General features: G+C 45.9%; 2 protein-coding genes across 3 annotated transcripts; one reads left to right on the top strand and one right to left on the bottom strand.

Moving 5' to 3' along the window:
- Window positions 1-1286: 1286 nt before the first annotated feature.
- Window positions 1287-12943, bottom strand: fbln7 (fibulin 7). 2 transcript variants are annotated; one of them, XM_076285815.1, is made up of 8 exons: window positions 12642-12943; window positions 10654-10819; window positions 8855-9031; window positions 6017-6142; window positions 5109-5246; window positions 4199-4336; window positions 3241-3379; window positions 1287-2537 (listed from the first exon to the last, which is right to left on the bottom strand). In XM_076285815.1, exons 1-8 carry the CDS (start codon window positions 12717-12719, stop codon window positions 2165-2167), a joined length of 1335 nt encoding a protein of 444 aa, XP_076141930.1. In that variant the 5' UTR covers window positions 12720-12943; the 3' UTR covers window positions 1287-2164. The 2 variants fall into 2 exon arrangements, with proteins under 2 accessions (XP_076141930.1, XP_076141931.1); XM_076285816.1 differs by having other exon boundaries at window positions 10654-10816.
- Window positions 12944-14554: 1611 nt separating this feature from the next.
- zc3h6 (zinc finger CCCH-type containing 6) lies at window positions 14555-26019 on the top strand. The gene is made up of 12 exons (XM_076285814.1): window positions 14555-14899; window positions 17173-17410; window positions 17708-17830; window positions 18019-18250; window positions 19583-19749; window positions 19975-20103; window positions 20242-20356; window positions 20480-20589; window positions 20751-20977; window positions 21163-21707; window positions 21909-22211; window positions 23057-26019. The coding sequence occupies exons 1-12, from the start codon at window positions 14814-14816 to the stop codon at window positions 24721-24723; spliced, it is 3942 nt and encodes a 1313-aa protein (XP_076141929.1). The 5' UTR covers window positions 14555-14813; the 3' UTR covers window positions 24724-26019.
- Window positions 26020-26167: the final 148 nt, after the last annotated feature.

Raw genomic sequence — 26167 nt, 5'->3', positions numbered from 1 at the left:
TTTCTTGAGTTGTATGTGCATTGTCATGAGATGGTAAACATGTTGTGGATGTTGTGAGGGCAAAAATACTGCATGTGTTCCGAGAAGGCTGTGGAATTGTTGTGTAGAGATTGGAAGCGCTGTAAGAGTGATGTGACTACCATGACAACACTGTTGAGATTGTTGAGATTAAAAGACTGATTTAAGACTGTTATAAGAGTGACGTGAGAGCATTGTGTCATTAGACTGACATCGGAGCACTGTAAAAACTGTTGTGAGAGTGACGTTCTAGAGCATTGTAAACTACTGTGGGGGAGTTGTGAGCATTGGAGGACTGACGTCGGAGCATTGTCAGGCTGTTATGAGAGTGACACAAGAGCATTAGGAGAGCGTGCTGTGTGCTAACACAGTCCTGTGGCCTCTGAGCCCTGGTATGGTTTTGCCTCACTGTTGTGACTCTGTGGAATCCGCTGTGTTTATTGCCCTTGGCGAGTGGTGCTTAGTAACACACTGTCCCAGCGATGTCTCACTGCTGGGAACTTCAAGAAACATGTGTGCATCCGACCGTCTGTGGATGCCTGGGCTTCAAAGAGAGACAGTGATCAGCGGGCTGGGCATGTTACTAATAATTGCGCACGGCCGTTAGAGTGCACCGTCGTTCTGTGACCTGGCTATACCGTCCAGGGCATGTGCTTCTGGGGTTTGTGGTTCTTTTGATCTCCTTATTGCAATTTAAAGCCACAGACATAAAGTGGAGGAAGAGTTACAGTAAGAAAGGGACGATTTGTGAGAAACAGAGAGAAAGGGGGGGGGGGGGGTGGAGTGAACAAGAACATGTGTTCAGCATTACCACTTTTTTCTCATCTTGACATGTATAATTTAAAAACACATTGAGGTATCCTTTCTTAATTTCCTGATAGTTACTGTGCTTGTCAAAGGGACAAGGCCAAAACTAAGTTCTGCCATCTTTCTTTTGTGATTGCAACAGTTTACTCATAAGACCAGTATTAGTAGCATCACAGCAGAAGTGATGCTCCATAATGCTCAATGCTTCACTCCATATTCACTGCCAAAACATGATTACATAATATCTAAAACCAGAGACTAGTGGTGGATACATGTCTGTGTGTGTGTGTGTGTGTGTGTGTGTTTTCTAGGCCTCATCTGGGTACAGTGATGCATAGAGTGGTGGGCCTCGGGGTGCTATACTTTGCCTTTGCTGCCATTGAAGGTGTCCTGAGGATTTATCAACTGAATATAAAAATGTGTGCAATACAGACAAAATAAAAAATGACAAGAGGCACAGAGTGATTAGTATATACCTGATACAGAACTGGCTGCCATCATGCCCAAGTCACACATACATAGCAAACTGCAATATAAACAGTACCCATTGAATGTAGTCCTGGTTTTATCAATAAAACAGACAATACATGTGGTAACATCCTCAAATGAACTAATTAAAACCATATATAAAACACGTATTGCAATGGTCTGAAATTTGCATCTTCAAATGTATAGCATCCAGTAAGAATACCCAGGAAGTGTTTGTTGTCTCTTAGATATAGTAACGGCAGTGCAAAATCAAGAGCAGAGGTGCACGCTGCTTTGGCAACCCAATCGCTCTCTGGAGTCAGGGTGGTTGCTTGGAGAAACTAACTCTTTCAACTACATGCAACTGTTTGGTATGTTTTTAAAAAAAGAAAAAAAAGTTAAGTATGCACACACTGAGCTACTATTATATTCATTTACATAAAATGAGTACCACACACACATACTTTCCAGATGCACACACACACACACACACAGACACACACACACACACAGATTTCCACTCACAATTAACTTTGTTTTTTTGCTGTATATAGCATCTGATCACCCATTCTGCTGATATTTGTAGGATAAAATCCAAACATCAGTGTCAGTACTTCCTCAGAGATTTGTCACTGTCAATAATAAAAAAAAAATCAAAGACATTTCAAAACATATATACCTTTCAGACTAAGTACAAAAGATATTCAGTCAGTCACTCACGCATGTGAATGGGAACAGACATAATATTTGGATATCATGTTGTTCAACCATTCCACTTGATGCCCATAAACACATACAAACTCTATATACAGTATATATAGTATATATCTCACAACTTTTTGATTTGTTCATTGGCTGTAAGGCGAGCAGTTCAGAAGTTGTAGGGCGACACGAGTATGTGCACTTTGGCCACGTGTTTGGCCTGGAAGGTGCGCTCGGCGTACTCAGACATGTCCATGTCCACGCTCACCTCCTGCGGCCCGCGCAGCGGCTGTACCAGGATCAGCTCGCCTGTCTGCCGGTCTGAGCGCTGCATTACAAACAGGCTCCGGGCGTTGCCGCCGACAATGCTGAAGCGCAGGCTGTCTGGCCCTGGGCGGCCTGGGGCCGAGGCGGTGGCCATGCGGAAGAGTGTAGCAGGGGTCTGCAGCCTGGAGGGCAGCGACAGGTAGTGGAAGGACACCGTCTTGGCTGCCAGGTGGCAGGAGCGGCTGTCCATCGGACATGGGTTTCTCTCGCACTGGCTGTATGGTGGACAGAGAAAGCAACCCAGCAGTCAGCAACCATAAAAGAAATATTTCTAAAAGAACCTGGTTTCTCTCACTCACAGCTTTCAATGATTCATGTTGATGCATTAGATGTCTGCATTGGAGACGGTAAGGTGAATCATCTTGAGAGATGAACTGGTCTCTTTATTGCCGTATATCACATGTAGCACATATAAGAGGAAGCAACAGGAAGCTTGCGTAACAAGGCACAGAAGGACTGCTATATGTCAGGATAATGAGGGAAATAAATCTTTATTAAGTCATAAGCTGTGTTTGAGACGCAGCCACTGCCTAGTGATGTAGTCCAGTCATCTATATACAGGATTGACCAAAAAAACTGAGGTATCATGTGCCAAATTATTCTCTCACTTTCTCTCTTTACATATGGTTCCAGTCCACTGTGTTTCTTCAAGGGAAAATGTATTATTAAATATGGATATTCCCCTTTCTGATTGCTGCAGTCCAGTCCGACATTACCGGACCGTTATTGCTTTCAAATTACCTAATTTGTAAAGGGCTGGCAATGAGTGCCATTTCAGAACCAAAACCACTTTAAAGCAGCAGCAATATTGTGTAACAACGTTGTGCTGAGGGCCAACCACTGAATCCAATATCTGCGCTAGAACCCAATAACAGCAGCAGTGCTGGCCATAATCACAGTAAAACAGTGCCCACTCACAAGGGTGAGGTCTTCACGTAGCTGACGTTGCCGTGTGAGCGCGGGCACTCCGGGCTGACGCACTGGAAGGAGCCGCCCGTGTTGATGCAGGTCTTCCCCTGGGAGCAGTTGTGCTGTTGCGTAAGACACTCGTCCACATCTGGGCTCGGAGAAAGAGGGGATGGGAGAGATGGAAGGAGGGAGGGAGGGATGGTAAAAAAACTAAGAATGTGTGAGAGAAAAAAAGAAGCAGGAAAGAAAGGACTGTGAAGTGAGTGTGATACACCGGCCTTCTCCCTGATGTTGCTCTTGAGTGACTTCAAACAAGATGGAGGGAGGGACGGTAGGCGGGGCTTTGGCTCTTTCCTCTCATTTGCCCCAAGCCCCATTGCACGCGGCGACATTCCTGCTGCTGGCCAGCTATGAGGTCATTTGTTCCAGAGGCTGGCACGGCACATGCTTGGTGCGGGATTTAAACCCTGAGCCTGTGCCCGTGCAGGGCTACGCAGAGGAAGTACCCCAACTCTGACCCCACCTCTCCCACCACCACCTCTCCACCCTCTCAGTTGTTTTTGTTAGCCATCAGGCTTCAGCAGACCAAACCCTCTCCACTAATGTCTGTCTTCACGTTCTCCATTCCATCACCCTCCTGTCTTTGATTAACCACCCTCTTTTGGGGTGAGCTCACAGCTTTCCCTGAGTAAACTTTGGCTAAAAAGTTTACTTTTTCTCTCGCTCCCTCTGTCTCTCTGTCTCTCTCTCTTTCTCTCTCTCTCCACCTCTCTCTCTCTTTCTCTTTCTCTTTCTCTCTGTGTGTGTATTTGTGTTTGTAAATATGCCCATTTGTGTGTGTGTGTGTGTGTGTGTGTGTGTGTGTGTGTGTGTGTGTGTGGAGGTCCAGAGACCAGCTGCATGAAAAGGAGCTAGCGTGTGCATCCGCCAGCACCCCCCCGCGCGCCCGTCTTGCCCGGTCACTCACCCTCACAGCTCCGGCCGTCCGGCAGCAACCTGTAGCCCTCAGGGCAGGAGCAGCGGTAGGAGCCCGGTACATTCACGCACGCGTGGACACACAGCTGCCCGCCACGCTCCGACTTGTACACCTCGCACTCATTCACATCTGGGGAGGACAAAAAGAGGAGTGGGGGAGAGAGAGCGAAGAGAGAAAGAGAAAGGGAAAAAGGCAGAGAGAGAGAGAGAGAGAGAGTGAGACCATACTGTACAGTGAACACGTGCGTGTTACATATGACGGCAGCTGTCAGACATGTGGCTTTCATAAAGCCACTGGAAAGAGTGGGGTGGGGAAGACAGACAGGAGGAGGAAGTGGATGAGGGTCCGTTTACAGGTTGAAAGGTAGAACTCAGCCTGAGCCAACACAACACGTGGGTAGGAAAAGAAGCAAAAAGAGAACAGGCAAAAATGTCTGGATGGGAGAACACAGCAGTATGTATTTGTGTGTGTGTGTGTGTTTGTATGTGTGTGTGTGTGTGTGTGTGTGTGTGTGTGTGTGTGTGTGTGTGTGGAGGCCTACTCTCAGCCCCCACCCCACCCCATTCAGATGACATGTTTAATGGCTTATTGAGTATCAGGCACCTTGACCATCAGAAAACCCCATAAAAAATGGGGCCATTAGATACTGTTAATCTTACTCCATAAATCAGCATGTGTCCTGGAAACTGTCTCTCTCTCTCTCGCTCCCTTCTCTCTCTCTCTCTCTCTCTCTCTCTCTCTCTTTTCTCTCGTCACTCTCTCCCCTCCACTGCACTTCTGATCTACTGCACCACAGGAGCAACACATCACACCACCGCTGGAATGTTTGACAGCCTGACCTCCCGCGTGATTGGCTGATGACCTGGGACACGGGCGCCGTGATTGACTGAGGGAGGCCTACCCTGGCAGATGCTGTTGTCGCTGGTGCCGCTCATGTGGAAGCCGGCGTCGCAGCTGCAGTGCTGGGCCTGGTCCACCTTGGCGCAGCGTGGCCGGCGGCTGAAGGCCGGGTCGTTGGTCACACTCCACTCAGGGGGCGCTGGACGCAAGGAGAGAGGACGCGAGAGAGAAAACTTAACCTTCGGCCTATGGCCCGACTTGGGCCTATGCAACACTGGGCCATATCCAAATGGTAAGACAGAGAGGTAGAAAAACACATATTCACACAGACACACACACACAGACAAGACAGGCACAAGTGCATGCTTTGAGTCAGTAACATAGAGACATAGACAAATACACAGGACATGCACCTCATGTGGACACAAACACAAGGAGTATGTTTGAACTCTCTGTACAGTGTTCATTCAGGATCATTCAAATTGTTTGGTTCATTTGGCCATTTTAAGGTCAAAAAAACATCATTCATCTTATAATGTTCTCTCTAAAAATCACCTGAATGAAAGTGTACAACTACAACATGGATAGACATATTTGTAGAACATATTTATCATGCTGCTATCATTCTATTCATATCTAATTCTTTTGTTAGTGCTGTACAAAACTAGTGACTAAACAATACCAGTCATCCCTCTGGAAACAATGGTGTTTGTGTCTTTTATTAAGAAATGCTTGTATTTAATATATGTTTTGTGTTTCTGTTGTATGTTGTTGTGAATAGACTATGAATCTGACAAGAAAGAGGAACTGATCTGAACACACACTCTAACATGCACATTATCACATAAACACAGAAACAGTCAGTGAACAGGAGAGAACAACACAGTCGGTGCTGAGATGTGGACAACAAACTATATCAGACATGGTGTAGAATCTATATTTCCTGCTGACCGTGTTTTGTGCACTCACCTGTCTGTGTCTGGTGCTGGCAGTGAGTCCCGCTCCAGTTCTGTGGGCAGGTACACTTGTACTGGTTGGTGCTCTCCACGCATGTACCTCCGTTCTGGCAAGGGTTACTGGCACACTTATTCACATCTGTGTGGGATGAGGAGGAGGACACACACCTCCATCAAACCAGTGCATACAGTACATGACTGGTGGCTGTTGGCGCTATAATGCTGTGTGATGAGGGGGCTTAATGACACTGAGGGGCTTAATAACACTAAGGGGCTATCTCTCTGGATCTTATCTCTTAGCAGCAGCGCTTAATGAAAAATGTCCCGAGTGGAATAGGGCACAGTATCAAGTATCAAGAATGAACAGGCTATGGTGAATGACCTTTTTGCTATGGTGAAGTTCTCCTGCCTGCTAAGACAGAAACATAATCGTTACTAAAAAATGAGCAAATGTACAGTAATGATCAATTATATAATAGGCTGATGCGTTGCAATGGCTGATTTTTAAAAAAAAACCCTGAAGCTTGGTGAAGCTTGCCAGCTGTGCAGTCACTCCTCCAGAGTATCCCAATTTCAAGCACCAGCAGCTCATTAGTGTCAGAATGTGATTCATCTGCTCAATTATAAACTACTTTGAATTATTCTGCCAGGGCTGTTCTCAACCAACACCCTTAAGACTTCAGTCAAAATCACAGGAGTGCCCTGGCAACACTTCGAATAATGTTAATCAGGACTTGGAATTGGACTTGGACTTACATGCTAAGGAATGCAAAGTGAATTGGCTATAGCAACAGCTTTGTTCAAATGGCTTAGCTGACGACAACTTGTACTTGTTGCTGCTTTGAAAATAAGTGATGTTTGTTTAAAAAACTGCATAATTTAAGTCACTAGATACACACAAAGTACAACTGGACTGTTGTACAGGTGAAAGGGGAAAGAACAGTGGAAAGACTGTTGCGACATGAAGCACAGAATGGCAGCTTTTTCTGTTTGTTGGGCTGGCACTGGTGAGGTCTGGTCCTTTGAAGAGAAGATGGTGGGCAGTCACCACCAAATCTCAGATCTTGAGGCATGGAATTCCGGACGATTCCACTTCTAATCCTTCCTTGTTTATTTACCTTCCCTGGAGGCCAGGGTCAGAATGTTTGCAGCTGTTCGTTGTTTTTTCCTTCACAAAAAGGTCCGTTTTACTCTCTGGGATATCTTAAAATGTTTTTCAGCATACCTTGGTATTTTTATCCCCGTCTCAAAGGTGCTTTTTCACGCGAGGCTTCTAATTTTAGGCTCAAGTTCGACCCCCTCCTGGTAGAAATGCACAGAGATGATATTGTGCATGTTGACTTTTAAACTATTTTTCCCCTTTTCTGGCTGTCTCTCTCTCTCTCTCTCTCTCTCTCTCTCTCTCTCTCTCTCTCTCACACATACACAAACACACACACACAGACACACACACACACACACACACACACACACACACACACACACACACACACACACACACACACACACACACACACACACACACACACACACACACACACACACACACACACACACACACACACACACACACACACACACACCAATGGTCTAACTGTACTAAATGGAATGTCTCGACCAGGCCCAGCAAAGGAAGCCATCAATAGCATACTTAGCATAGTTACACACTATTAGACCATGGAGCAGATTTAATGAAAAATGCATGGACTTAACCCTTCTGCATACAGGGAGCACTGACTAAATAGGGGGAAGCGGGGGTCTCAATGTCCAGGGACAAGCTCTGGAAGAAACATGACCGCTGGGTGATTCCTTTACAGTAGGCACAGGGTGTGTGTGTCATGTATGTGTGTGTGTGTGTGTGTGTTTGTGTGTGTGATGGGGAGGGGGTGGTGAGAAGCATGGAGGCCATTGAGAGAGTACAGAGGGCGCCCCCGCCAGGAATGCACTACAGGTGTTTTTCTGTGTTTTCCAGACATTTAATGCCACTTTAACGAGAGCTTCATTCAGTGCGTCTCAGAGCGCGCCTCCAAGCCTCAAAGAATGGCCTCTTTCTTTCCCATCCCCTTATCTCTCTCTCTCTCTCTGAATTTTTTTTGTTCCTCTGTTCCCCTCTCCTCTCTCCACAGAGCCACTTCCCCATTTAGAAAGGCATTCACAGGACTCCTTCACCGAGGTCACTCTGAACGGGGAAGCACAGGGATTTCTCTCAGTGTTACGGAATACCCTGGCCCATCCCAGACGCCCCTGGCCGAGGCATTCCTGTGATTCAGGGAGAGGGTGGCGGAGCAACGGGTCCGGGGATGGAGCGGCCTGCCACTGTCCAGACTTCTTTATCCGCCAACACAAACACGCCGACACTCAAGACAGAGGCCTTTATTCTCCCCCTGCAGCGGACACCAATCAGGTCTCCATGGGGCTCCATGAAGAGTAGTTTGTTTCCAAAAGCAGGGTTCTCCAGGGACCAGAGGCATTCAAAAGTTGAAGAATCCTCTATCTGATTTGCCAGTCGCTGTTAGGAGTAATTTCAGTGTAAACAATCCAAAAAGCTATTTGATCAATGTGCTCTCAGTCAAGTCCAATGGCAATAGCTGTGTAAGGTCATGAGAACTATCTCAGACTGAGTAGTGTTATGTAAGCTCAAGTGAAAGAAGTCGACAGTTCTCAATTAACTTATCCTAGTGAAGTGTAAGACTGCCGGAATCTACTGTGATTACAGGGAACATTTACCCATCTCAGTCACCCTGGAGACAGACATCTTCCAAACAGCAAAATATTCTCATCTCTCCCACGTGAACACTACCACAAATGTGTACCCTGTAGTAAAACATATGTGAGGTTATGAAGGAGTTACCTTTGCAGATGGCGTTCGCCCCACTCCAGGTGCCATCCTCCTGGCACAGCCGTGTGCCAGCACCCACCAGGTGATAGCCCGGGGCGCAGGTGAAGTGGACTTCGTGACCGATGAAATATTTGGAACCAAATTTCCTGCCGTGTGCTGGGGCCTCCAAGGCTGGACATGTAAGAGGTGCTGTGGAAAACACGGAGTGATGAACAAGAGAGTAAGAAAGAAAGAAAGAAAGAAAGAAAGAAAGAAAGAAGGAGAGAACGAAATGAGAGAGGAAGACAGAGAGTGGGAGACTTTCATGGACAAATTATATGTTAGTTCGCCCAAATGCTGTTTCAAGCCTGGGGACGTGCATGGCACTGTTTGCTTGGTTCTTCATGGGAAAAGACCTGAAATGCCTCATTTAATCCAAAGAGATTACTGGACAGGGGGTATGGGGCTGGTTGGAAAACATAAGAGAACAATGTGCGTACAGATACTCTCCAGAGTTAACAAGCCAGTATTTTCCGCCTTGTGAAAACCTTTCTTTCATGCATACCTATAAAATACTGGTGAGAACACTGTGTGTCCTTGTGTCCTTTTTTCACGATCTCTTTGAAGATGTCAAAACATACCACGTCCAAAAAACATACAAGGTCCAAAGCATACAGTACAGGTCAGTAATATAAAACCATTTCAAATGTACATGTAATGGGTTCTTGGTCTAAATGAGCTAACTCTCTTGTCTTGGAATTAACTTGTGATTTCTTTCTCTCTCTCTCTCTCTCTCTCTCTCTCTCTCTTCACACATGGCATCCCCATCAGATCTAGAGGGTTTACTCTGGGGGTTTGAAATTGCTCCTCATTTGAGCCAGTGGTGGTTTGATTACTGTAAATGCACAGTGACAACCTTTGTTCGCTGCAGCCAAGAGCTCATGTGCAACTCTGTGAAAGGGCAGTGCTCTGTGTTGTGCTGCCGGGAAAAAAGTGGCCCTTGATGATTCCTGTGTTTGTTGCCAAACAACACACTTTCCACTTCCCCTTCCTTGGGTCGGCCGCCGAGCACATGGAGAATTGTAATGGACTACGTCCTCAAACTCATCCTCTTGGATGAATGGTGGAACCTTTGTAGAGGCAGGAAGTCATTTTATGCACCCCAGAGATTGGAAAACTTGCTCTTTTGTGTGAGTGTACACTCTCCTGCTTACAATGGAGATCGCATACCAAAACAACAGGCTGCCTCCTTCACAGCATGCTTACCAATTCAAGTCAGACACCTTAACCAGGACCTTAGATCCAATTGTTTTTCTCTATAAACAACCAGGCTGGAACTTGAAAACATATCCAAAACAAGCGAGACACAAATGAGACAAGTATGGTGGTCACAAATAAATATATGATACCTCCGCTCAGCTAGATGTTTTCCCACTTCATGACATGCATTCCTTTGGTTTGGTATAGGATAACATGCCCTTTCCACTGATTTTTTACAAACCATGTCTGCCTCTATCTGCTTCATCCCAGAATATTTCAGACCGCACTAGTCTCAGCACTTCAGCACTTTTTGACAGGGATTCAATATTCTGGTAGTGAATGGTGGCTGGCCTTCCTTCTAAATACTTCAATCCTGCTAAAACGAATGCACCCTCTGTCTTTGAAACTCAACTGCAATAGAATTGTATTGCAGGCTGTCCATGATACGCAGGCTATTCATATTTTTAACACATGCTTTTGGAATCATGAGGACATTCTGGCTGCTGTCCACCAAACCTTTATGTCCATCAGTTTTACCTGTCTCCAGTCAAGGAAAGTCATACTGTACTTACGGGCAGACTCGTCAGCCTGGGGAAACTTGGATACGGAGTTCTGCAGGTTGGCCAGTTTGGACTTCATGATGCGCAGCCCTTCTGTGAAGCGCATCTCTTGGCCCTTCAGGAACTTCTCCATCTGACGGAGGATTCCGACCACTCGGTGCTTCTCCATGCAGGGCTGCTTTTAACACACACACACACACACACACACACACACACACACACACACACACACACACACACACACACACACACACACACACACACACACACACACACACACACACACACAAAACACCATGAGAGGATCCATTAATCACTGTGGAAGCAGCATATTCACAAAACCAACGGTATGCTTTGCATACAGAAATGCATCACTACGACAGACACTAAGTGGGGATGTCGAGGACAACTTTGACATTGCATATTGGCACACTCCACCAACCTCCCCACAATAACCACACACACAAAATCTCCCTTTCAGTGTTTGTGTGTTTGATAACACAATAGACCAACTTTGGAAATGGAGAAACTTCTCTCACTGAAAGCTAAAACTAGCAAATAGCAAATGCATAGCGCTGAATGTTGTTCATAGCGCTGAATAATATTAGTGTTTTTCACTTAACTTACACCATTACTCACGAAAGCTCTTAAAAGGGCTACTGTGTTACAAGTCTTTTCTCTGACTGGTGCTCCAGGGTTGAAGGCTGTTGAACAAAAGCTGGTGGGCAGATGTCTCAGGGACCTTAATCCAAAAGTCTGGTCTCTACTGTATATTTTTCATGGCACATGAACCAGACTTGTTGGGGAGAGAGTGTGAGCTCTAAATGGACAAGCCATGAATTCTGCATTTTAGGGGCGTCTATGACTAAACCAGGCAGTGTCCAATGCACACAATATAATGTAAGATGTTCTTCAAATTCCAGTCCTTTCAAAGAGCCAGCCCAAATGAAAGACAGCAGAGCAAAGACTCTAACAGGGGCTCCTTGTCATCCACTAGCACAAATATTCCTCCATCACACTCACACACACACATTTTCAGTGGGTGACATAGCTTACATACAAAGAGCAGATGTATTCTCACAAATACATTTTGGTTCTGAATATTGGCCAGTTGGGTGCTCAGGTGTCACATTTAAGACAAGTGCTCCTCGCAGTAATGCAAGCGGGCCACTAAAATACTGATCTGGCATGGCACTTGGTGATTTAGAAGTTTTCCCTGTGTGGACAGTTCAGTTCAGTCAGATGTTATTCTCTCTCTCTCTTTCTCTCTGTCCTCTGTTTTCATATCCGTTTAGGGGAAATGCCGACAGCTGACTAGTGAGACCATGTCCAGATGGGCCAATGTGGATGTGTCTCTGACACAGAGATATCCAAAATCACCAAAAGAACCTCATTAAAAGCTACTATAAAAACACCTGTTTAAATCATACTCCAGAATGTCGATATTGGACCGAGTAGGCTATGGCGCTGACAATTGCTACCAGCTGGTAAAGGTTGGAAGAGAGATTAGATGGATTGGATTCATGCGAACTCCAAATTCAAAAGGATGACTTCAACTACAATCCTTTTTAACAAAACTGGCTGTTTTGTTGAGTGGGAACAAAGCATGGTCTTGAAACCATGTGCTTGGGGCTCTTGTAAATGATGCAAAACAGAGCATGTGAAGGTCTCAGGAGCTCAAGAGAAACACTTTCAAGGCAATGGAATGTACATGATCTACTCAAAAAGGGGGTAAATACATGCAAGCATAACACCAAAACCATATTTCAGGAAAAACTGCACTCTCAGAGCAGGTCTGAGTAAGTCTGGTGAATACACCACACCACAGGGCTTTCTGTTGGTCCTAAACACCTGATGCTCATCTTAAAAATATGAAGCCATGGCACATTGTTTCATTACCTCCAAATGACATATGAGGTGAAACATGGCAACTTGGCATTCTCATTACATTTACAGACAGACAGACACTTGTTTGAGGTATGACACAGTTGGAGACTTACCTGCGTCCCATCAAAACAATTGCACACCGTTGCAAAACACAACAGTACAAATAAGCTGTTGTTGTTTATAAGCGCCATGTTTGTAAAGTCCACTGAAATCTTTCCACTGAAATGTATCCTCGTGGAAACAGTTATAAAATCCTCATGCGTTTCGGGGGAGTCGACTGGGTCTGGATCCGTTTTGCGCAGGTTGTGTGAAAGTAAAGTTCGGCGAAGATGCTCCCCATCAACATAACACAGCAGCTACAGTAGGGTGCGCAACAGGGAGCTCAGGCGGTGAGATTGCAAACTGCTACCTTAGCTTCCAGTCTCACATATACATGGATGTTGTAATCCCTCCCACATCACCTCAATAGTCTCAAATTCTTTCTCTGGCGCTTGTTAATGTTCCTTCTCCTCCTTGTTCAAACGATGTGTCATTGCTGCCCAGACGGCAAACCATCTGGCTGTTCATGGAGCAGAACATCACCATGTGGATGAGGGTAGACTAATATCTGAGTCCCTTTGCTCAGACTCCTCATCTAATAACCTAGCCAGGAGATTCGGATATTACATTTATTAAAACTTCTCGTCATCAAACTTCTCGCCAACATTTCTATGCCAAAGCAAGGCGAATGTATTAATATAGCAAGCAATACACAACATGTAAAGTAAACTACAAATAAAAAGATGAACAAAAATATAAAAAGATTTCGAAAGGCACGGTCAATTAAAACAATTAAAAAGAACATATACAAGAAAGGCTGGAAATAAAAGGAAGAGTCCATTGCAAAACACTGAAGTTGGGTTGTCATGATCTAAAAAGAAGTTGACTCCTGAGTTGCACAGCTTTGATTAGCTCTAGGACAGCATGCTATAGGCTAACATACATTTATCACATAGGCTGCTAACACATGAGAGGTCTGGTCTAAGAGCGCTGACACATTAAGCTTTACCGAGAGGTATTTTGGTCTTGCCTCATTTTGTTTTTAGACTATCTAAAGCAGCAGGCTTAATTTTTGAAGGGCTTTTGGCAGGCCCCCATTCCAGGATCAGGACATGTCAGGTGAGAACAGAGAGCAGAGGAATGTAGTCTACGCGAGTTTGGCAACTTTGGGGGTTTGCGTAATGACATGCCAACTTTTTATTATAGGGCCCATAATAAAAACATTTAATCTAAACGCCTCCCCAAGAACGCCCACGAAGACGAACTTGAAATCAGCCCCGAAACAGCACACATACATGACCTCATTCTCACGACTCTTAGAACCCTCTCCAAAGTATAGGAAGAATTATTAAGCTTTAACCATAAACGATACCTGACGTGGGCTACAAAGACATGCGTTCGTATGTTACTTGTTTTACTGTACCCTACCGACACCTACTGCCAAGATTTGGCAGTGCATAGGCTACGCACACAACAAAATCTACCATTTGGCGACTAAATACCTAGAGAAGTGGGCTGTTTAATCGCTGGATTTAGCGAATTATTTAATTACCATATAAGCAACAATCCACATAAGCCTACTTAAAAATTTATTCAATTACGTATGTATATTTACGACAACAATTTGGGACACACTAGTAGCCACATTGCGCAATTCGTTTCCATTGGTTGTTTCAGTTACGCGTCTTTCAACCTTGGATTCTTTCTAGAAGGAGAGCAGTGACTGACTAATTCCATGTCCAATAGAATTGCAAATGTTTGTAACATGTGGGCTGGGTCTACAATTCTACCCAATTATACGTTTCTGTTATGTTCCCTCGCTGGTAGCTCGTTGGATCTGATTGGTCCACCTCTGCACCAGGAGGGCTATATCGTCTTCAACGCTTTATCGCAGCCATTTTGCGAATGTCTTTCGGGCGCCATATCTAGAGAAGAAATTGAGCACAGCGAAAATGATTAAATTTCTGTTTGTTTCACCCTCCGTCTCCAATATTTCACCAAGACAGCTGTCATCCGACGGGATATTAACAAAGATGGGGTATCAAAGCTGTGTTTACAGCGTTAAAACATCATCATTGAAATGAGAGGATAATGTCTGTTTACTGTCTCATTGTTGAGACGTGTAACCGTGAGTTTTTTCAGACTATAACAATCCTTCATCATCTCTCACGAGCCAACGTCTCCTTTGAGTGACTGAATGCAACTCAGTCTTGTTGCGGAGAAGGGCATTTCCGTTTCCAACCATCATGGCTTCTGTGAGCCTTTTCTCCAGTCCCCCTACCCCTGTTCTTGACAAAAACATGACAGACTCTGAACTGGCAGGGGATGAAAGGTCGAGTAACATTCTTATCTGAACATTCTTCTCTACAGGTTCATTTGTACGTCCTGAGTAACTGTTATTCTTTTCCTAGTCTCGAGCATCTAGCGTACAGGACAATTGCGCCGTTTTGTGGGTTTTGGTGAGAACAGGCCTTTCCCGCTCCGTTTAATAACCATCTTCTCGTGCATGCCATTTATTTTGTTAATGCTGCAGTGCTAGCGATAGCGAATTTGCAGTTTTCCCTCCGACAGAAGATAAGGGCAGTTCCTTCTCAACACCGCCCTTGACATGTGAATATTTCTGTCAACAGTACTTTGAACGTGCCATTATATCAGTAAACTTAAATAGATTGTTGAAATGTAGAAAATCCGTATCAACTCGATGTAATCTAACAGTTCATATTTTATTGGTAACGGCCTACAAAAAGGAAAAAAATAACATACAGGTATTATACTAGCTTGTTGTCTTTAAGGCATTTGCATATTATGCGACTGTGACGTAGTTAACGCCCCGCCCGTTCACATGTTCTGGCACGCCCCTCTGGTCGCTCGAGCTGTTGGGAAGACTAGGAGGGACAGAGCAGCCCACTGTTGCTCTGCTGTTAACTACCAGCTGGTCCAATGACCAGACTTTGTATTGCTGGGTGTAGCCTGCTGTGTGCAATTTCTGTTGACATGTTAAACTGGGGCAGAGGTTACTTCACCAAAAAGTAATAATTTTGCAGTATATGATATAGTTCAGTGTAGTTGACAGAGTGATGGTGCGAAATTGATACTTGATAATAATACTTCATTATAAGTGAAAGCTGGGACTTGGTACCCTCAGGAGAGGCCTTTTCTCAACAAAGCCAACAAGTTTCTTTTTTCCCCCTAATGAAAATAGGACAAAAATATCTTTTTTTCCTCTTCCTTCTCTTTATCTTCCCCATTTCACTCTTTCTTTCAAACACACTTACTTACCCCATCCCTAATCATAGAAATTAAGTATGCATGCCAGTACATTATGATCGATATGTGATTTGCTATTTGTTTTAAATAGTTGTGCTGATAGACATGTGTTGTATTTGTCTTGTGTGAATGAATAAGCTTATGTCACTGTTGATGAAACAGACGTGCCCATACACTGCAGTTGATGGAACAATCACCCATTCTAAAGAAGGACTCTGAATGCCATTGCAGTGGCCTGTAGGGAGCATAAGATTCATGTTGACTTAGCTGTTTGAAAGTTCAGTTCACATCCTCTATTCATCCATTGGACAATGTTGAGCCCCAGCCACCCCCAACTGCCTCTGTCCATTTCTCATGCTTGTGCAGTCACTTCTGTTGGTCCGACAGCCTCCCCCCTCCACACAGTATGTTTTGTTGGATGAAAAAAAAGCAAAAAGCAACAACTAAAGAAACCCACAAATTCTCAGTCTCCCCATGGCCACCCCCTCCCTCCTGTCCCACTGATCTTTGTCAGTTAGCCAGAGTTAGCAGAAGGCTGGAAATCATGCCTCAAGACTAAAAGTGAACTTGAAGTGATGGAATGTTGAATCATACTGGTTCCCCTTAAATATGTTTGGGCCACATAGTAAATTGTCACAAACCATTCTCAGAATTATGATGAGATGTTTCCCTCTAAAAGCCCTACGTTTTACTCCACAGTATCCCCACTTAAAATTCCCACTCTTGCACAGTTTGGTCACATTAATCTGGTCCTAGCCTGTCAAAAGTGGAATACCTCATTGTATTTAAATCACAACTTACAAGTAGGCTACCATGTTTATGTTATGAATAGTGATAGTATTTTTCCGGGTGATAATAACTTTAATCAGTTTAATGACTTAAGAAGTTATTCTAAACACCATCTACTATCCTGTTCACATGATGATGACTGTTATATTTGCATGTCCTGTGGTCATTAGGTCACTCTTGATCTTATGAAGAGGCCAGGTTTGTGTCAATCAGAATTGATATACCTGTAGTTTACGGGCCTTTTAGCATATAACGCTAGTATTTACACGGCAATTAACAGATGTTCATGGTCAATATATAGCCAAGTTACTCTGGTGGAGTTACTCACAGGAATCCACGTTTGACTTGTCTCATTTTATTTAAGATAAGAACTGTAGTTGCAGTGACTTAAGTTCTGGAAATGAGAAGTATGTAGTTAAGGGAATTTGGTACAGTGACATAACCCTTAATGTGATGTGTGATTTACCACAAAATAGCAACTTGTAAATATTTGTATAAGCTCACAGATTACTTTTTGATTATTGATTATTGTCTGAATTGTCTTTCAAGGGAGGATGGTGAATTGGAAGATGGTGAAATTGATGACGAAGGAATCGGCATCGAGGAGGAAGTGAAGGCAGCTAATGAGGAGCAAGGAGAAAAAGACAAGGAGAAGGAGAAGGAGCGAGAGAAGGACAAAGAGAAGGAGAGAGAGGACAAAGCTCACAGGCACGCTCGCAAAAAGCACCGCCGCTCAAGAGAGAAATCTGCGAGGAGGTCTAAGAGGAGGAGACGGGAAAGACAGAAGGTAAGTTGGTGTCATGTGATCAGACCCCACATCTAATGTTATGCCTCTTGTTTGTCTCTTACTCCTGACAGGTCATTGACTGGTTAACTTTCTGTACAGATGAGCTGACAAAAAAACAGGCTAAGGATAACATGTTAAAGTTTTAAAAAGCATATTTCCACATATGGAATATATGTTCATATGTTCATATGTAGTAATGGGGCCCCTTAAGATTTCTTCTCCTTCTTCTTTTCACCTCTTCCCTCCTCCACCTCCTCCCTCCTCCACCTTTACCACCTCCTCATCCTCCTCCTCCAGCACCACTCTCCCTCCAGCAGCTCCAGCTCTGACAGCTACGACTCGGACTACGACCGCCAGGAGAGGCCCAAGAGTAAGAAGAACCAGGGCCCATACCGGGACTACGACAACCAGTTCTCACAGGTAGGCCAGCCACCCAGCCTCTTGGATTGTAGTGTTTATATATCCAGAGATGGCCCTGTGTTTAACTGAATGCATTTCTGCTTGAATTTGGATCGCTATAGAGGAAAAACATCTGGAAAAAACAACTACACCTTAACTCTTGATTTTAACGATTTTTTATGTTTTTTTTTCTTAAACTATGTCTCTAGCATGGACGTGAGTCCGGTGGGGGGCATGGAAAAGCTCAGAGGCAAGCCCAGCACAAGAGCAGCGATGTGGACAAGTACAGCGACTACAGCGACTACGAGGAGGAGGACGACTTCTCCGAGGAGCTGTCCCAGTACCGACACGCCAAAGGCACCGGCTCCCCTGGCCCGGGGAAGGGAGGCCCCAAAGACCAGGGCAAGAGGCAGGGCATGAAGGGCCTCCAGAAACAGCAGTGTAAGGAGCTGTGGTTCTGCTTTAAACAGTGTCCCCCCCCCTCCACTGGCCAAAAAAATGACACTTTTTCACAAAACTGTTAATTTATTACATTGTAATGAACTCCCTTTTTATTTTAGTAGCCTCACATGTTTAGCTTCAACCAAAGTCCTTTTAGGCAAGTCCCTCCACTCGGCGGCCATATTGCAACGCTTTTTGTGCACTTATCGGGTAGATCTGCGCGTGCGCAATGCTTCACGAATCACGACACACCAACCTCGCTCCAGCTGCAAGATCACAATACATGATTAGCCCGACGTATTCACAACATACCACATGATTGGCACGATGTATTCACAACATACCACATGATTGGCACGATGTATTCACATGTCAACTTTTGGCGGCGGAAGGGCCGGAATATGTGTAGACAACTGCCATGTTTGCGTTACAATCTAACCCCATACATTTCTATGGGATATTCTTTGAATGCTGTGTCTCCTCATTAGAAAGTCTCTGCTTCAACCAGTTAGCATCTCAGGTGAAATTATCTGACTCGTGATGATCTGACCGGCGAGTGACTGGCCAATCAACTTACCAGACATGCTTTTTTACTTTACTCCGGGCCAACGGGCCATTGATTATGTTAAACCCTGGTTTTGAACTTTGAATAAATGACTGTTCAGTTTTAGTGCAGTGAGATTAGAATGCTGATCATGTTGCATGTGTGTCAGACATAAGTTTGGCAATAACAGTGGGTCACCAGCATTCACACAAAACTGAGTTTCCAACACTTGCTTATAAGAGTCGTCCAAAAAAAGCCTACCCCCTCAGAATAGATTAACCTGAAGCAACTCCAACATGAAATGCTTTATTAGAAGAAAATATTATTGAGCGTTTTGTAGCCACAAGGGAACTTGTGATATTTTGTAAAATGGGTGTAAATGTGTGGGTGTAAGTCACTGCCTTGTCAGTCTCTCTGCCATGATAAACATAACGGGCTGCATTCCCGGACATGGATTAAGCCTGGTCCTAAACTAAAAGAGAACTTCAATGAAGATCTCCACTGATATATAGCCTTGACTTTCGAACTTCTTGATCCATGTCTGGGAATTGGGCCCAATGAGTATAAAATAATCTTGTCACATATTTATATATAACTGCCATTATAAAAAAATGGCACAGATTATTTTTTATGGGGTAAGAGAAATGGAATTTTGACGATGCTTGATCCCACTTCTCTATCAACAGAATTATGACACCATTTTCAGTGTTCCGTTTTCTCTGCTATCGTGGATTGTATTATAGAGGTGGATAACCTTTGTTAACTAATGTCTTCTGTGCTTGTTGCAGTTGGTGGCCAGAGAGGGCGAGGCCGAGGCGGCATGGGCAGGGGCCGTGGTGTGATGCCCAAAAACAAGAAACAGAAGGGCAAGAACTGGGGCCGAGGGAAGGGCCGAGGGGCCGACCAGGCTACCGAGGGGCCCAAAACGGCCAGACACTCTTCCGCCGGCTCAGAGGTAAGCACTCGTCTCTTTAAAATCTAAATCACAACAAAATAAAGAAAATGTTTCAATTTGTTATTGTGATTTTGCAGTGTTGTGTCCTTCTACTACTCCAAAGTAGTTTTGAGTCACACAAGATCAACTGATATATGAAATATCAAGAATGTATGAGGTATTTGGACAGAAACAGAGCACATTGGTGAATTGAAGATAACCTGATAAGCTGTGTTGATACTCTAGGAAGGGAAAGGCGCACCTGGCTTCCAGAAAAAGCGTCCCATCATGACTCAAGAGTTCATCAATCAGCACACAGTGGAACACAATGGGAGATACATCTGTAAATACTTCCTGGAGGGTCGATGCATCAAAGTAAATCATCCACTAATTCTTTCAGATGAATCAATATTCTCTGGTCATTTGGCTTTGTGACGTAGTCATAGCCAGTGGCTAATGGTAATAACCCAACTTTATGACTTTGGTCTATATTTGTCTTTGTTTCTTCCTCAGGGTGACCAGTGCAAGTTTGATCATGAGCATGTCGTTCCAGACAAGAAAAAAGAGCTGTGCAAGTTTTACCTCCAGGGTTACTGCAGCAAAGGAGACAACTGCATCTATATGCACAATATCCTTTTCAGGCTCCTTTCATTTATTGATAGAATTGTCCACTATATTCTTTGCTATTGTTTTGTAATTGTACAGATGCCTTGTTGATGTATGTTGATGCAGTCCTTGACCCCAAATGCACAGGAGTACCCTTGCAAGTTTTTCCACACGGGAGCCAAGTGCTATCAGGGAGACAACTGCAAATTCTCCCATGATGCTTTGAACGAGGTGACACAGGAACTCTTGGATAAGGTAAGCCACCACCCAGACAAACATGTACAATTTCTAAACACTCGGGATGATGGCATGGCAGTGGTGAATTACAGTGTCTCTTGATTCAGAAAAACTGAAATGTGTATGCTCTGTGAACCAGTTCTTACCAGCAACGACATCTTGTTTTTGTTCTTCCTCAGATCGCCAACACAGAGGAGGACAACGCCGATGAAGACGAGCAGGAACTGGAGGATCTGCGGAAGCAGGGCATTGCGCCCCTCCCCAAACCGCCACCTGGGGTGGGTCTGCTGCCCACGCCTGGGTCCAGCAGCCCCCAGGATAGCAGCCAGGGGGGCAAGAAGATCCCCTCTCTGTTTGAGATCAAAGTGCAGCCTACCATGGACCTGGCACAGAAGATAGGCCTCGGGTACCTTTTAGTTTATCAGAATAATATTTGAATGGCTGTATGTTGTATGTATCGTATGTTGTTATGTGTGGACTTTCATTTTTAATTTTCCTACATAGTAAGTAGTAAGTATCTGCCTCTTCAAACTGATTTAGAATTACACCCGACACTCACACTGTCATCCCTTCTTTGCTTATTCCCCATAGCAACCGGCCAGGTTTCTACAACAACAACTCCCCCAATGGAGGGCCGCCCCAATTCACTGGGGGCCCCGAGGATGGCCAGGCTGGCATGATGCCCCCAGGCCCTAACGCCCCTCTGCCCCCGCAGCCGGGATCCCCAGGCTCCATGGGTGGGCCTCCACCTCTCCCGCACGGGGGCCCAGGGGCCCCACCCAACGCCCCAGGCCAGCAGCCTCCTCCTGGGTTTGGGCAGGGCCCTCCCATGCCTCCCGGTGGGCCTCCAAGCGGGCCGCCTCCACCGTTCCACGGGAACATGCCCCACATGAACCTGCCCCCGGGGCCGCAGGGGATGATGGGAGGACCACAGGGGGGACCCCCGTTCCCCCCGATGTGTGACATGCCGCAGAACATGCAGCAGAACATGGCGCAGAACATGCAGCAGAACATGCAGCAGAACATGCCGCAGAACATGGCGCAGAACATGCCTTTCCCCGGGATGGGTCAAAACCCTGCTGAGTTCTTCAACACATTCTTCAACAACCAGAACAATCAGAACACGGGTCCTGGAGGTAGGCCACAGAGATCCTTATGTCTCACGTCCTTATGTCTAATGAACTTTGATAAGAAAATCCTTTAACATGAAAGAACATTCCTAGAACGTACAATCTTGGCTGTTGACAACAGTAAAACAACAACATTGCTTCTGTCAGGTGTTGAAACATCCTCTGTTTCTCTCCCACTTCTTTTCTCTCCTGTCCTGTCACTCACAGATGACAGCCATACAGCGCAGCAGCAGCAGCAGCAGCAGGCTGGCCCTGACGCCCAGGCGTCCATGCAGAGCTTCCTGCCGGCTGTGCAGAAGGCCCTGTTTCTCCACCTCACCCAGCAGCAGCAGCAACAGCCACCACCACAACAGCAGCAGCAGCAGTTTCAGCCGTTTCAGCAGCAGCAGCAGCAGCACCAGCCACCACCGCTGCAGCAGCAGTTCCACCAGCAGCAGCAGCCGTTCCAGCAGCAGGCTGATCCCCAGAGGCCAGAGGGGCAGGGAGCTGGGCCTGCTAGCAGGGACAGAGGTATGGACATACGCCACCTACTGGACGTGCTGTGCACATGACCAATAGGGCCTGTCAGGTGGTTTTATTAAGCTCACATTCATTTCAAGAACTATTCTTCTTACTATTTTATTCCTTTTTGCATTCCTCTGAAGTACAATATACATCTGTAGGGATAGAAAAATGTTTATTGATATTGAGGTTTGTCATATGGTGTAGCTATATCAGTGTAAGAGAGGGATGTTCATAGCTCTTTATTTCCTGCTTCTTATGTGTGTTTAGATAAAGTGATTTGCCACAAAGTGGCATAGTTTATCATTATTAAAGTGCTTTGACTGTTTGACATACACTGCCGTTCAAAGGTTTGGGGTCACTTAGAAATGTCCATTCCTCTCCATTATAGACAGAATACCAGCTGAGATCAGTTGCATTGTTTTTTAATCAGGGCAGCAGTTTTCAGATTACATCATGAATTGCATTGCATCATTGTGAATTGCAAAAGGGTTCTCCAATGTTTTCTCAGTTAGCCTTTTAAAATTATATCAGATTAGTAAACGGAATGTAGCTTTGGAACATTGGATGAATGGTTGCTGATAATGGGCAATGTAGATATTGCATTAAAGATCAGCCATTTCAGTAATTTATTGATGAAAACAAGGACATTTCTAAGTGACTCCAACCTTTGGAACGGTAGTGTAGTTTTACATGTACTGCCCTCTGGTGGTACCCAGTAAATCAGTAACTCATTTTAAGACTTTTTGCTTGAATCACCCCTAAATCTAAACAGACCATTGGCCATTTCAGACATGTCTGTCACTAGCATAGTTGATACCTATGCACAACCCTTTCTACATCTACTGTTTCAGATGAGACGACAAACTGGTACTCGAGTGATGAGGAGGACGGCGGGGGCAGCGTCTCATCCATCCTGAAGTCCCTGAAGAAGCAGAACGAGATGCTTAAGAGCCAGCAGAGCCAGCAGCAGGCCCAGGGACCGGCCAAGCCCCCTCAGCTGCCGCCGAGTGACCCCAGGCTGCAGAAGGGGCCCCCAAGTGACCCCCGCGTCAAGGCTGACCCGCGGCAGCGCGCCGCCGACCCCCGCAAGTCGGACACGGAGCCCGGCGTCCACGACCCGCGGCTGTCCAGGGACCCGCGCAAGCTGAAGCCCCCGGAGCCCTCGGCGGGGCTTTCCAAGTCGGACGCTCACAGGCACCCCGGCCACAAGCCGTCGGCGGGCGGCGAGGACGACGAGGAGGGCGAGCGGGAGCTGCGGGAGCGGGCGGTGTTCATCCCGCTGGAGCCCAGCGCCTCGGCGTCCGCCTCGCTCCGCGACCCGCGCTGCCAGCTCAAGCAGTTCAGCCACATCCGCGTGGACATCCTGCTCCAGCGGCCAGCCTTCGCCCACTCGGTGGTGTGGGCGCCCGAGGACCTCATCCCGCTCCTGGTGCCCAAGCAGGAGACGTCTATCAACCTGCCGCTGCCGCCGCTCATAGCCGACGCGCAGCTCAACCGCACGTTTGGCTCGTCGCTGCCTGAGACGCACGTGTCCCCGACGTCGGCGGCATTGCCACCAGACCCACGGCTGGCGGCTGCCCGTCTGAAGGAAGGGGTTGGCAGGGTCGGCACCGGTCGGCCTGGTACGGACGGCAAACCTGGCGGCGAGAAGCCGCTGGACCCACGCACCTACAAGGACCCCCGGATCAGCCGCTCGTCCAGCTTGGACTCCTCCTCCAAGCCGCCGCCGCTGAAGGACTGCTCGCCAGGGGCAGGCGGCGTCTTGGACCCCAGGCTGCTGAGAGGCTCTGCTGGAACGTCTGGATCCTCGTCCGTCGTCGTCGCCGCCGCCGCCACCGCCACTGCCACTGCTGTGCGAGCGGAGCCCGAAAAGCTGCCCCCCTACGCCCCACGGCTAGCTGCCTCAACTGGCAAGGGTCTTGAGAGCCCCACCACCCTCCTGGGGGGCATCAGCCTGTACGACCCCCGCAACCAGACCTCACAGCCTCCAAAGGCTGCCGCCGAGGAGCCCTCCGAGCCGCCCAAAAAGACGGGCATCCTCAAGCCGGGATTGGGGAAGCGCAGCGGCAGCGGCAGCAGCAGCAGCCCGCCTCCGGCCCAGCTCTCCCCCACACGCCGCTCAGGGCCCGAGGGAAAGACTTCTGACAGCCCCTCCAATGGCTCCGCGGCTGGAAGCACCGGCACGGCGGCGGCCACCCCCAGTGTCCCCACTTTCCCCGTCGCCGCCCCTACCCCCGCCCCAGCCCCGGCCGTCCACAACCTCCCCATCCAGGCCCTTGCCGGCCTCATCCGCCCACCCTACAGCGACCCCCGGATGGCCAAGCCCTCGAGCCTGGCCCCAGCTGGACCACCGGAGGAGCCGGACAAGAAGGAGGAGAAGGAGGAGAAGATGGAGGTAGGGGAGGATGAGGAGCGGAAGCAGCAGGAAGAGGAAGAGGAGGACGATGAGGAGATGGACAGACCACTAAAGGACGTGTTTAAGACCTTTGATCCGACCGCCTCACCCTTCTGTCAGTGAGCAGCTCTGAGCCTGCCACAGCGCCCTCTGCTGGTTACGTGAACTCTGTACATATTGAACGTTCCCGGAACGTTCTCCAACCCTCATCCCCTCGCACACACTGCACTCGTAGATGTATCTCTTTTCAAATTTGATATATTTATTTATTTTGTATTGTACATATTCTTCATCATATTATGATCTTTCTTGCATCACTGGTTCCTTTGGGGAACACATTTATCAACTTTTCACTTGCTGAAATGTTTACCAGTCTTGCGCTAGTGTTGCTCGATTCCTCATAACAGAATGGCATTCAGTGTCTGTTTTTAAAATGCCACAGACTTCAAACATTTGATTGCAGTCGTGGATTTTTTTCATGTAAAACTTAATTTTGCTCAAAATGTGCCAGTTAAAAAGAATTGTACTTTTCCTAAGGTACCTGACAAGCTCAGCTACTTTAATATGTCAATGGTAGTTGTCCTGACTTAGTTAGCCATGAAGCTAACTTGAAAAACGGTGTATTGTGCAGGATCACATTTGAATATGCTTAAGCCTCTACTAGTATGTGTATGCTAATTAAAACCATTCAAAATGTGGCACTATATGTCATTCTGTTACTGCAAATCTGCCCATGAACACCTCTGCGTCATAGTTTAATTCTTGTTAAGAAGTTTTGCATAATTGATTATATATGGAATGGAGACAGGTTCAGACTTAATTTATATACAGTTCTAGTAATACAAAAAGTTAAACATTAAACGATTACTTTTGCAAAGAGACGTATGGTAAGTTAGGTATTAACGTTTTAATTGTATATGATTGTGTGAAAAAAGGTTTCACATAAAGCATAGTGACATACATTTTTTATGAAATGATGAAAACAGTTAAGCTTCATATTCCAGTGCTATGAGTATTATCATCAGAGCCAGCTAATCTTCTATACCCATGATTGTCCTCTGTGTTTGGCATTTGTTTTTCAGTTAATTTACAGTATGACTGCGAAGAATGTTAAAATTGTTTTATATAAAAAAAAACAATTGACAATTGACTTGTGTTGCTGTATGGTGCTATCTTCGTGGGGTTCTCATTTTTTGTTGATAAACATTGTTTTTTTGAAATACTGTATGTTAAACTTTTAAAAAGCTTATTTTCTATCATAAATGCAGTGCTTTCCAGAATCTTTGTCCAAGTAATCATGTCATTTTGTTATTGCTGACAGATGCAGTCAGAGGAAACACTCCAAATAAGTTTTTGTGTGACTGTTCATTGCCTTTTTATTTTTTATCCATTGTCTTTAATAAAGAAAAATCTACATGGCTTCAGAAATAGTGTGAACAAGTCGAAAATGAACATTGATATCATGTGTCTGAACACATCATCAAATGTACAGCAATGTCTAAAACAGAATACTAAAAAGTGCAACCACAGAAGTATGCAGAAGCCCAGCCCCAGACCAGAAATTAGC

The sequence above is a fragment of the Alosa pseudoharengus genome, unplaced genomic scaffold, assembly GCF_046254945.1.
Source record: "Alosa pseudoharengus isolate Yale_2024_CS ecotype anadromous, Long Island Sound unplaced genomic scaffold, YU_APseudo_1.1 YU_APseudo_1.1_scf_15, whole genome shotgun sequence".
NCBI classification, from domain to species: Eukaryota; Metazoa; Chordata; class Actinopteri; order Clupeiformes; family Clupeidae; genus Alosa; species Alosa pseudoharengus.
Note: the sequence above shows the minus strand (reverse complement) of the source record. Positions and strands in the feature narration are given on the sequence as shown.

Bases quoted from the DNA above. Each gene is read 5' to 3' on its own strand.
- fbln7 (XM_076285815.1), bottom strand. From the start codon at position 12,719: ATGGCGCTTATAAACAACAACAGCTTATTTGTACTGTTGTGTTTTGCA. The intron at 5,247-6,016 runs GTGAGTGCACAA...CCTTGCGTCCAG, and splicing joins CCAGCACCAGACACAGACAG to CGCCCCCTGAGTGGAGTGTG. The intron at 3,380-4,198 runs GTGAGTGACCGG...CTCCGAGCCCAG, and splicing joins GGACGGCCGGAGCTGTGAGG to ATGTGGACGAGTGTCTTACG.
- zc3h6 (XM_076285814.1), top strand. From the start codon at position 14,814: ATGGCTTCTGTGAGCCTTTTCTCCAGTCCCCCTACCCCTGTTCTTGAC. The intron at 17,831-18,018 runs GTAGGCCAGCCA...CTATGTCTCTAG, and splicing joins ACGACAACCAGTTCTCACAG to CATGGACGTGAGTCCGGTGG. The intron at 20,590-20,750 runs GTAAGCCACCAC...GTTCTTCCTCAG, and splicing joins CACAGGAACTCTTGGATAAG to ATCGCCAACACAGAGGAGGA.